The following is an 11,840-nucleotide window of genomic DNA, read 5'->3' as shown; positions in this document are numbered from 1 at the left end:
ACACACATCTAATGTAAGGTCTTCAGTTTTCATTTACTGGCCTGTCACTTTCTAAATATAATGTGGATCTCCTTTCTGATCGGTTGGTCTGGCGCACGTGATCCCAGTGGTGCTTGTAAGCCACGTGCACTCCTGGTATATGTGGGCCTTTACTTGGTCAAAAGTACGGGACCATCAAGTAGGTGAATACTTTTCTTGATGTTCGGAGGCATTCGCCCACAGAAAGTCTACGAGCGCAAATTCAGTCCCAACAGCTGCCTGAAAACTCTCAAACATACACGAGGACGTTTAAAACCCCTGAGACTAAAATATATGCAATATTTCCAGAGCATATTTGATACAAAATACACAATACAGATTTCACAAACAGGAATGTCTATCCAGAACAGCTTAGCCCAAACTATTTGTGCTGATAAATTTGTTCCTATTGTGAACGGGGCTTTCTCCTGTGGGAAGCTGGAGGCACTCACAACTAGTTTAAGTCGAAACTTTAAATCAAATGCCTTCTTGGCAATAGAACCCGCACATTTCCAAATAAAACTTTCATGGAAACTTAGATTAAGTCAGCCAATCGCAGTCCCGATTTTAGTAAGCACCTGGCTTTATAGTTTAACTTTTAATTCGAGTTAGCTGCAATTCACACGTTAATAATTCGCCTCATGGCATGAAGGAGCGGATAGAACTTCTGTACAATTACCACATCACTCGAGAGCACAGATATAATCTGCAATCCATGAATAAATTTGCTCTCATGTCACATCACCACTTTCAGACTGAGGTCTCACATTCCTGTTCTTCCCGATAGGTGCTCAAACAATGTTCTTGGCTTTGGGAGTTTAGCATTCCCTCTGTGCAATCTTTGGTTAATGAGGATCCATATTATAAGCTTATTGGGCTGCAAGTGTTCAATTGAGCATGATTAATCACTGACTCATGGACATCAGTCTCCCATGGCACGGACATTCTCACGGGAACGTCTCTCTCTGGTATACTTAAGAGGGTGTTTCCCTGTTTTCGTTCAGTATCAGTTGAAACATTGACTCCCGCACACACTGATATTGCCGTTTCACAGGGAAACCGAACTAATGGAAAGATGTCAATCCAATGCAGCTAGAATACTCACAGCGCTTTATTCTGTACAAAAGGTTTACTACCCGCTACTCGCTGCTGTAGGTGTTCCCGGTGAGTCTTCCTATAAAATCGCAACAACTTACAGTATAGATAGAAATCTTATATCCATCAGTCAATTGAGCAAATGTTTTCATAAATGATATGCTAATTATTTGAATCCTGATATGCGATTATTAATGTTATTTCGCTTATTGCGATTGTCTCTGCACTTCCACTCTGTGACTAGCTCTTTCGTCGCGCATTCTGTGATCTCCGTTCCATGATTCATGATCCTCGACTGATCCACGTTTGCTCCATGTGGTTGAATCGTGTTTGCATTTGTGTTGTCTTCAACTGGGTTATATCTGTTCCCTTGATTGGTAACGAGTTCTGTCTTCTGGTTATAATAATTTCATTCTTTAACATCAGCATAGAAAACAATTTACGGGTGGAGTGTAGAGCACAAAAACCGAGGCATGAGTCCTTTTAAGCTGCCTGAACAAAGGAATAAGCTTATATTTATACACTGTTTTCTTATAAAACTGGAGCAGCCATGTGTAATATGATAGTCTCTGGCGACTGCATAGTCCAGGGACACAAGTCTGAATTGTCTTGGTCATTCATCAACAAAGTTAGATGCACATAAAAACAGCATGACATTACTGTGGTAAGTAAAAACCTTATAATGATATTTCTAACCTAAACATTATATTCTGAAAAAAATCACTGCTATTTGGTTTAAGGCGCCTGCTGTTATTAGGAAACTCTCTTGCTCTCTCTCTGTCCCTCTCTCTCTCTCTGTCTCTGTCTCTCTCTCTGTCTCTCTGTCCCTCTATCTCTCTCTCTCTCTCTCTCTCTATTTCCCTATAGTGATAGGGGATTCAATTATAAGGGGATTAGATAGGCATTTCTGCGGCTGCAACCGAGACTCCAGGATGGTATGTTGCCTCCCTGGTGCAAGGGTCAAGGATGTCTTGGAGCGGGTGCAGGCCATTCTAAAAAGGGAGGGAGAACAGCCAGTTATCGTGGTGCACATTGGTACCAACGACATAGGTTAAAAAAAGGGATGAGGTCCTACGAGACGAATTTAAGGAGCTAGGAGCTAAATTAAAAAGTAGGACCTCAAAAGTAGTAATCTCGGGATTGCTACCAGTGCCACGTGCTAGTCAGAGTAGGAATTGCAGGATAGCTCAGATGAATACGTGGCTTGAGCAGTGGTGCAGAACGGAGGGATTCAAATTCCTGGGGCATTGGAACCGGTTCTGGGGGAGGTGGGACCAGTACAAACCAGATGGTCTGCACCTGGGCAGGATCGGAACCAATGGCCTAGGTGGAGTGTTTGCTAGTGCTGTTGGGAAGGAGTTAAACTAATAGGGCAGGGGGATGGGAACCAATGCAGGGAGACAGAGGGTAACAAAAAGGAGACAAAAGCAAAAGACAGGAAGGAGATGAGTAAAAGTGTAGGGCAGAGAAACCCAAGGAAAAAAACAAAAAGGGCCACTGAATATAAAGGAACTGCAGAAGGGGTCAAAACTAAAAATCATGGTTTAGAAACTAGGATTAAAGCACTCTACCTAAATGCATGCAGCATTCGAAATAAAGTAAATGAGTTGATGGCACAAATCATTACAAATGGATATGATTTGGTGGCCATTACAGAAACATGGTTACAGGGTAGCCAAGACTGGGAATTAAACATACAGGGGTATCTGACGATTTGGAAAGATAGACAAGAAGGGAAAGGAGGTGGGGTAGCTCTGTTAATAAAGGATGATATCAGGGCAGTTGTGAGAGATGATATTTGTTCGAATGAACAAAATGTTGAATCATTGTGGGTGGAGATTAGAGATAGTAAGGGGAAAAAGTCACTGGTGGGTGTAGTTTATGGGCCCCCAAATAATAACTTCACGGCGGGGCGGGCAATAATCAAGGGAATAATGGAGGCATGTGAAAAAGGAACGGCAGTAGTCATGGGGGATTTTAACCTACATATCGATTGGTCAACTCAAATCTCACGGGGTAGCCTGGAGGAGGAATTCATAGAATGCAGACGGGATTGTTTCTTAGAACAGTATGTAACAGAACCTACAAGGGAGCAAGCTATCTTAGATCTGGTCCTGTGTAATGAGACAGGAAAAATAAACGATCTCCTTGTAAAAGATCCTCTCGGAATGAGTGATCACAGTATGGTTGAATTTGTAACACAGATTGAGATTGAGGAAGTTTTGTCAGAAATGAGCGTACTATGCTTAAACAAAGGGGACTACAGTTGGATGAGGGCAGAGTTGGCTAAAGTAGACTGGAAACACAAACTAAACGGTGGCACAATTGAGGAACAGTGGAGGACTTTTAAGGAGCTCTTTCATAGTGCGCAACAAAAATATATTCCAGTGAAAAAGAAGGGCGGTAAGAGAAGGGATAACCAGCCATGGATAACCAAGGAAATAAAGGAGAGTATCAAATCAAAGACCAATGCATATAAGGTGGCCAAGATTAATGGGAAACTAGAGGATTCGGAAAATTTTAAACAACAACAAAGAATGACTAAGAAAGCAATAAAGAAAGGAAAGCTAGATTACGAAGGTAAACTTGCGCAAAACATAAAAACAGATAGTAAAAGCTTTTACCGATATATAAAACGGAAAAGAGTGACTAAAGTAAATGTTGGTCCCTCAGAAGATGAGAAGGGGGATTTAATAATGGGAAATGTGGGAATGGCTGAGACCTGAAACAATTATTTTGCTTCGGTCTTCACAGTGGAAGACATAAAAAGCATGCCAAAAATTGCTGGTCACAGGAATCTGGGAAGGGAGGACCTTGAGACAATCACTATCACGAGGCGTGTAGTGCTGGACAGGCTAATGGGACTCAAGGTAGACAAGTCCCCTGGTCCTGATGAAATGCATCCCAGGGTATTAAAAGAGATGGCGGAAGCTATAGCAGATGCATTCGTTATAATCTACCAAAATTCTCTGGACTCTGGGGATATACCAGCAGATTGGAAAGCAGCTAATGTAACGCCTCTGTTAAAAAAAGGGGTCAGACAAAAGGCAGGTAACTATAGGCCGGTTGGTTTAACATCTGTAGTGGGGAAAATGCTTGAAACTATCATTAAGGAAGAAATAGCGGGACATCTAGATAGGAATAGTGCAATCAGGCAGACGCAACATGGATTCATGAAGGGGAAATCATGTTTAACTAATTTACTAGAATTCTTTGAGGATATAACGAGCATGGTGGATAGAGGTGTACCGATGGATGTGGTGTATTTAGATTTCCAAAAGGCATTCGATAAGGTGCCACACAAAAGGTTACTGCAGAAGATAGAGGTACGCGGAGTCAGAGGAAATGTATTAGCATGGATCGAGAATTGGCTGGCGAACAGAAAGCAGAGAGTCGGGATAAATGGGTCCTTTTCGGGTTGGAAATCGGTGGTTAGTGGTGTTCCACAGGGATCGGTGCTGGGACCACAACTGTTTACAATATACATAGATGACCTGGAAGAGGGGACAGAGTGTAGTGTAACAAAATTTGCAGATGGCACGAAGATTAGTGGGAAAGCGGGTTGTGTAGAGGACACAGAGAGGCTGCAAGGAGATTTGGATAGGTTAAGCGAATGGGCTAAGGTTTGGCCGATGGAATACAATGTCGGAAAGTGTGAGATCATCCACCTTGGGAAAAAAAACAGTAAAAGGGAATATTATTTGAATGGGGAGAAATTACAACATGCTGTGGTGCAGAGGGACCTGGGGGTCCTTGTGCATGAATCCCAAAAAGTTAGTTTGCAAGTGCAGCAGGTGATCAGGAAGGCGAATGGAATGTTGGCCTTCATTGCGAGAGGGATGGAATACAAAAGCAGGGAGGTCCTGCTGCAACTGTATAGGGTATTGGTAAGGCCGTACCTGGAGTACTGCGTGCAGTTTTGGTCACCTTACTTAAGGAAGGATATACTGGCTTTGGAAGGGGTACGGAGACGATTCACTAGGCTGATTCCGGAGATAGGGGGTTACCTTATGATGATAGATTGAGTGGACTGGGTCTTTACTCGTTGGAGTTCAGAAGGATGAGGGGTGATCTGATGGAAACATTTAAAATCATGAAAGGGATAGACAGAATAGAGGCAGAGAGGTTGTTTCCACTGGTAGGGGAGACTGGAACTAGGGGGCACAGCCTCACAATACGAGGGAGCCAATTTAAAACCAAGTTGAGAAGGAATTTCTTCTCCCAGAGGGTTGTGAATCTGTGGAATTCTCTGCCCAAGGAAGCAGTTGAGGCTAGCACATTGAATGTATTCAAGTCACAGATAGATAGATTTTTAATCAATAAGGGAATTAAGGGTTATGGGGAGAGGGCGGGTAAGTGGAGCTGAGTCCACGGCCAGATCAGCCATGATCTTATTGAATGGCGGAGCAGGCTCGAGGGGCGAGATGACTTACTCCTGTTCCTAATTCTTATGTTCTTATCTTCTTATGTTCTCTCTCTCTCTCTCTCTGTCTCTCTCTCTCTCTCTCTCTCACTCTGTCTCTCTCTCTCTCTCTCTCTCTCTCACTCTATCTCCAACCACATTTAGCCTAATGAGAATGAACATCTCTCAAAAGTTGAATTGGCCGAGTGTCATTCGCCAACATTTTAAAAGTTATTTGAATCTCACTGTAAAAGTGTTGTTCAAAGATTATTCTCTTTTTTTTAACGAATGTGCAATCTGTTGTCCTAAGTATGACCTGCTATATTGTTTTCGGGGGGAGAGGTGGATTTTTTGTATCTACTGTCATGTATTTTGATTTCTGTAGAGCGCAAGAAAGCAGTTCTGAAGCTAAGATGAGATCATAAGAAATAGGAGTAGGAGTACGCCATTTGGCCCCTCGAGCCTGCTCCCATTCAACAAGATTATGGCTGATCTGATCATGGACTCAGCTCCACTTCTCTGTCCGCTCCCCGAAACCCTTTATTCCCTATTCACTTAAAAATCTGCAATCTCCACCTTAAATGTATTCAATGACCCAACCTCCACACCTCTTTAAGGCAGCGAATTCGATAGATTTGCAACCCTCAGGGTTTACAATCATCTCAGTTTTAAATGGGCGGCCCCTTATTCTAAGACTATGTCCCCTAGTTTTAGTTTCCCCTATGAGTGGAAATATCCTCTCTGCATCCACCTTGTTGAGCCCCCTCATTATCTTATGTTTCAATAAGATCACCTCTCATTCTTCAGAAATCCAATGTATTTAGGCCAAATCTACACAACCTATCCTCATAAGTCAACCCCCTCATCTCCAGAATCAACTTAGTAACCCTTCTCTGAACAGCCTCCAATGCAAGTATATCCCTCCTTAAATACAGAGACCAAAACTGTATGCAGTACTCCAGGTGTACCCTGTAAAGTTGTTGCACGACTTCTCTGCTTTTATACTCTATCTCCCTTGCAATAAAAGCCAACATACCATTTGCCTTCCTGATCACTTGCTCTACCTGCATACTAACCTTTTGTGTTTCATGCACAAGGGCCCCCAGGTCCCGCTGTACTGAAGCACTTTGCAATTTTTCTCCATTTAAATACGTCGCAAAGAGATTTTTTTCGGTAATACATCACAATATTTGACTGCTGCCGACTGTCTCTCTTCCCAGCAGAGTCTACTTTACATCGGTTTAGCCTTTTCTGGATGGTTGGGGATCGGATTACATGTTCCAATAAAATGTTTATTCTGACATATTTGAGGGAAGTTATTCCAACTCATGATGATCCGTCACAGTGTTAGCCATTTGTCATAATGTGAAAAAGCTACCTTCAAATAAAGTACAATATGTTTATTAAATAAATTGATTAAAAAAATGAATCACTGATTTAATTTTCAATTTCAATTTCAAGTAATGCAGACTGAATCATACAGTGTAACGAGACAGGACTAATAAGCAATCTCCTAGTAAAGGATACTCTATGAATGAGTGAACATTGCATGGTTGAATTTCAAATTGAGGGGAGGATGCGAAATTTGGATCTCATACCAGTGTCCTAAGCTTGAACAAAAGAGACTACAAATAGTAATGGCAGACATTTAAGGAGATACTCCAAAACTCGCAACAAAAATATATTCCAAAGAGAATGAAAGACTGTAAGAGAAGGGATAAACATCCGTGGCTAACTTAGGAAATAAGGGATGGTATGAAATTAAAAACAAGGCATGCAATGTGGCCAAGACTGGTGGGAGGCCAGAGGATTGTGAAACATTTAAAAGCCAACAAAGACCGACAAAAACTAACAAAGAGATGGAAGATAGATAATGAAAGCAGATTAGCACGAAATATTAAAACAGATAGTAAGAGTTTCTACAGGTACATAAAGAGGAAAAGAGCGGCTAGAGTAAATGTTGGTCCCCTAGAGGATGAGACTGGGGAATTAATAATGGGGAACAGGGAAATAGCTTGGAACAAATATTTTGTATCGGTCTTCATGGTGGAAGACACTAAAAACATTCCAATAGTGGATAATCAAGGGGCGATAGGGAGGGAGGAACATAATTCAATCACTATCACTAAAGAAGTAGTACTCGGTAATATAATGGGACTAAAGGCGGAAACGTCCGCTGGATTGCAGCCTCGGGTCTTAAAATAAGTGCCTGCAGAGATAGTGGATGCATTGGTTGTAATCCACCAAAATTGTCTGGAATCTGGGGATGTCCCAGCGGATTGCAAAACCATAAATGTAACACATCTAATTAAAAAGGAGCCAGACAGAAACACTATTTATGGGAAGGAACTTTCACATCAAGAAAGCCGACAATTTAAGACCATCAAATTGCTGTTCTTGCTCCTAATGTGACGTAGAATGAAACTGTTGATTTCTCTTCCTTACAGCGAATTTAGTGACGATTGTGATCCTGTCCCGCGGAAAGTGCGGCCTCTCCAAATGTGTCACTTGCTACCTGGTGGCCATGGCAGCAGCGGATCTCCTGGTCGTTATCCTCGATCTGATACTGAGGCACATTCCCATTGTCTATTGGCTCCAGTTTCTGTTCCTGTGGAAGGTCCCGCTATGTAACATCCACGCCGTCTTGCTTTATGCTGCCACAGACTGTTCAGTCTGGTTCACCGTCACTTTCACCTTTGATCGATTGGTGGCCATTTGTTGCCAGAAGCTAAGAACCAAGTACTGCACCACTAAAACAGCGTCTCTGGTTCTTGGAACAGTGACAGTTGTGTTTTGCTTAAAGAACATTCTCTGGCACTTTCTCTATACCAGTAAATATCTGCTTATGAATTATCCCTGGTTTTGTTTGGTAGCAAGTAATTCTCTCTTCTCACAGGTGTGGGTAATAATTGAAACCCTTCATTATATTCTGACCCCGGGAGTACCATTTGTCCTGATTCTGCTGCTCAATGCTTTAACCATCAGGTTTATTTTATTTGCCAGCCGAGCACGAAGGAGCCTCCGGGGTCAGAGCAGTGGGGACAGTCCCAGAGACACAGAGATGGAGAGCCGCAGGAAATCCATCACTTTACTGCTTGTTATATCGGGGAATTTCATACTGTTATGGGCGGTTCTTCTCATATACTCGCTATGGAACAGGATGTGGTATTTGGGGCATCGGTCTCGTCGGATACATGAATTCATACGAGAAATGGGATTCATGCTGCAGCTTCTGAGTTGCTGCACAAACACTTTTATTTATTCCGTGACCCAGACTAAGTTCCGTGAGCAGTTGAAGAATCTGGTGAAATATCCCTTCAATGTAATCATTCAACTAATTAAATGAAGAGAATGTCAAACACCAGAACTCGATCTCACCTCATATTTTCCACAATTGATCTTTGCTTGTGTAACTCAGAATAATGTAGTTTTAGAATTTGTGACTTGAAAATAAAACCTTATAATCGGGTAAATTGTCCAATGGTAGCAAACCCACAACCCCAGGCTGAAGGTGGGGGCAAGTTTGAAATCTACTCCAATGTAGTCTATTAATCCGCAAACACTTACCTAAGAACATAAGAACATAAGAAATAGGAGCAGGATTAGGTCATTCGGCCCCTCGAGCCTGCTCCGCCATTCAATAAGATCGCGGCTGATCCGATCAGGGACTCAGCTCCACTTCCCCGCCCGCTCCCCATAACCCTTCACTCCCTTATTGCTCAAAAATCTGTCTAACTCTGCCTTAAATATATTCAATGACCCAGCCTGCACGGTTCTCTGGGGCAGAGAATTCCACAGATTTACAACCCTCTGAGAGAAGAAATTTCTCTTCATCTCAGTTTTAAATGGCGGCCCCTTATTCTAATACCATGCCCCCTAGTTCTAGTCTCCCCCATCAGAGGAAACATTCTCTCTGCATATACCTTGTCAAGCCCCCTCATAATCTTATACGTTTCGATAAGATCACCTCTCATTCTTCTGAATTTCAATGAGTAGAGGCCCAACCTACTCAACTTATCCTTAATAAGTCAACCCCCTCATCCCCGGAATCAACCTTGTGAACCTTCTCTGAACTGCCTCCAAAGAAGTATATCATTTTGTAAATATGGAAACCAAAACTGCACGCAGTATTCCAGGTGTGGCCTCACCAAACCCTGCATAACTGTAGTAAGACTTCCCTGCTTTTATACTCCATCCCCTTTGCAATTATGACCAAGATTCCATTGACCTTCATAAGAACATAAGAACATAAGAATTAGGAACAGGAGTAGGCCATCTAGCCCCTCGAGCCTGCTCCGCCATTCAATAAGATCATGGCTGATCTGGCCGTGGACTCAGCTCCACTTACCCGCCCGCTCCCCGTAACCCTTAATTCCTTTATTGGTTAAAAATCTATGATCTTCATGGTCACTTGCTGTACCTGCATACTATCCTTTTGTGTTTCATGCACAAGTACCCCAGGTCCCGCTGTACTGCAGCACTTTGCAATCTTTCTCCATTAAATAATAATTTGCGCTTTGATTTTTTCTGCCAATGTGCATGACCTCACACTTTCCAATATTATACTCCATCTGCCAAAGTTTTTCCCATTCACTTAGCCTGTCTATGTCCTTTTGCAGGTTTTTTGTGTCCGCCCCACACATTGCTGTTGCTCCCATCTTTGTATCATCAGCAAACTTGGCTACGTTACACTCATCCTTTTTCCAAGTCGTTAATATAGATTATAAATAGTTGGGGTCCCAACACTGATCCCTGCGGCACCTCACTAGTTACTGGTTGCCAACCAGAGAATTAACTATTTATCCCGACTCTCTGTTCTCTGTTAGTTAGCCAATCCTCTATCCATGCTAATATATTACCCCAGCCCCGTGAACTTTTATCTTGTGCAGTAACCTTTTATGTGGCACCTTATCAAATGCCTTCTGGAAGTCCTAATACACCACATCCACTGGTTCCCCTTTATCCACCCGGTTCGGTACATCCTCAAAGAATTCCAACAAATTTGTCAAACATGACTTCCTCTTCATAAATCCATGCTGACTCTGCCTGACCGAATTTTGCTTTTCCAAATGTCCTGCTACTGCTTCTTTAATAATGGACTCCAACATTTTCCCAACCACAGATGTTAAGCTCACTGGTCTATAGTTTCCTGCTTTTTGTCTAACTTCTTTCTTAAATAGGGGCGTCACATTTGCAGTTTTCCAATCTGCTGGGACCTCCCCAGAATCCAGGGAATTTTGGTAAATTACAACCAATGGTTCCACAATCCCTGCCACTACTTCTCTTAAAACCCGAGGATGCAAGCCATCGGGTCCAGTGGATTTTTCTGCCTTTAGTCCCATTATCTTACTGAGTACCACCTCCTTAGTGATTGTGATTGTGTTAAGATCCTCCCCTCCTATCGGGTTGTAACATGTGCAACATCCAGACCTGTGGCAGCAGTCCACACCTCGACCTAAGGAGCAGTAAAATATTGTGGTCAGAGCTTCTGTTATCGCCACGCTCATTCCCTCAGCAACCTGGTGACTGAGAGTGTGCTAGTGTTGCGCCGGTGAAGTTAAGAGATAGGGAGGGATGATATCCTGAATAGATTTAAACAATTATTGTTGAAAGCTTGTTTTTGGGTTGAGCAAAAGGTCGTCAAAATCTTCTCTGATAGGAACAAATAAACCGGGCTGACAAACCAGCTGCAGTTAATTGCACAAGATGTAATTGGACATAATAGTGAAAAGACTCGCATGTCAGAAGTAGGAGTTGAAGCTACGCCTCCAGAGGAGATCGCTCGGTCATCCTGACTCTTGGAACAACTCATCAATGTGCCTGAATTTCCCCACAGAGGCCCAAAAAAGGGTTCACTCATTCTTGTCCCCCGTAAATTCTGAGAGAAGGCTCAGTGAGCAGGATAAAAAGCGGTTTGGTTTACTTGAGCTTATGTTCCGTGTATGTAGAAGAGGCCATTCAGCCCATCGTGCCTCTTCCGGCTCGTCTTCAGCCTTGGGCACCAATCCCATTTTTATATCCAGCTTCTCGGCATCCACGATGGATATCCCACCCTTTATTTTTGAAAAGTATAACTGAGAGTTGACAAGTTCCATCCCGGGCAGAGCAATCTGAAGCTTTAAGTCACTACAAGCAATGCATCCACAATCCCTGCAACCACTTCTATTATGACCCGAGGATGTAAGGCATAATTTCCAGGGGAATTGCCTGCTTTTAGTCCCATTATTTTAACGAGATCTTCTTCTTTAGTGCCAGTGATTGTTTCAAGGTCTTCCCTCTCAGATTATCCATAGTTTAGATGTTTTTAGTGCTTTCTAAAGACCGA

The 11,840-nt window shown here is 42.6% G+C and overlaps 1 protein-coding gene across 1 annotated transcript; it reads left to right on the top strand.

The window, feature by feature from the left end:
- Window positions 1–1,085: 1,085 nt before the first annotated feature.
- Window positions 1,086–8,861, top strand: LOC139250236 (probable G-protein coupled receptor 139). Its single transcript, XM_070872730.1, has 2 exons — window positions 1,086–1,182; window positions 7,963–8,861. The coding sequence occupies exons 1-2, from the start codon at window positions 1,086–1,088 to the stop codon at window positions 8,859–8,861; spliced, it is 996 nt and encodes a 331-aa protein (XP_070728831.1).
- The last annotated feature ends 2,979 nt before the right edge of the window (window positions 8,862–11,840 follow it).

This window comes from Pristiophorus japonicus, unplaced genomic scaffold, assembly GCF_044704955.1.
Source record: "Pristiophorus japonicus isolate sPriJap1 unplaced genomic scaffold, sPriJap1.hap1 HAP1_SCAFFOLD_356, whole genome shotgun sequence".
Classification (NCBI taxonomy): domain Eukaryota; kingdom Metazoa; phylum Chordata; class Chondrichthyes; family Pristiophoridae; genus Pristiophorus; species Pristiophorus japonicus.
Note: the sequence above shows the minus strand (reverse complement) of the source record. Positions and strands in the feature narration are given on the sequence as shown.

Bases quoted from the DNA above. Each gene is read 5' to 3' on its own strand.
- LOC139250236 (XM_070872730.1), top strand. From the start codon at position 1,086: ATGGAAAGATGTCAATCCAATGCAGCTAGAATACTCACAGCGCTTTAT. The intron at 1,183-7,962 runs GTGAGTCTTCCT...TCTTCCTTACAG, and splicing joins CGCTGCTGTAGGTGTTCCCG to CGAATTTAGTGACGATTGTG.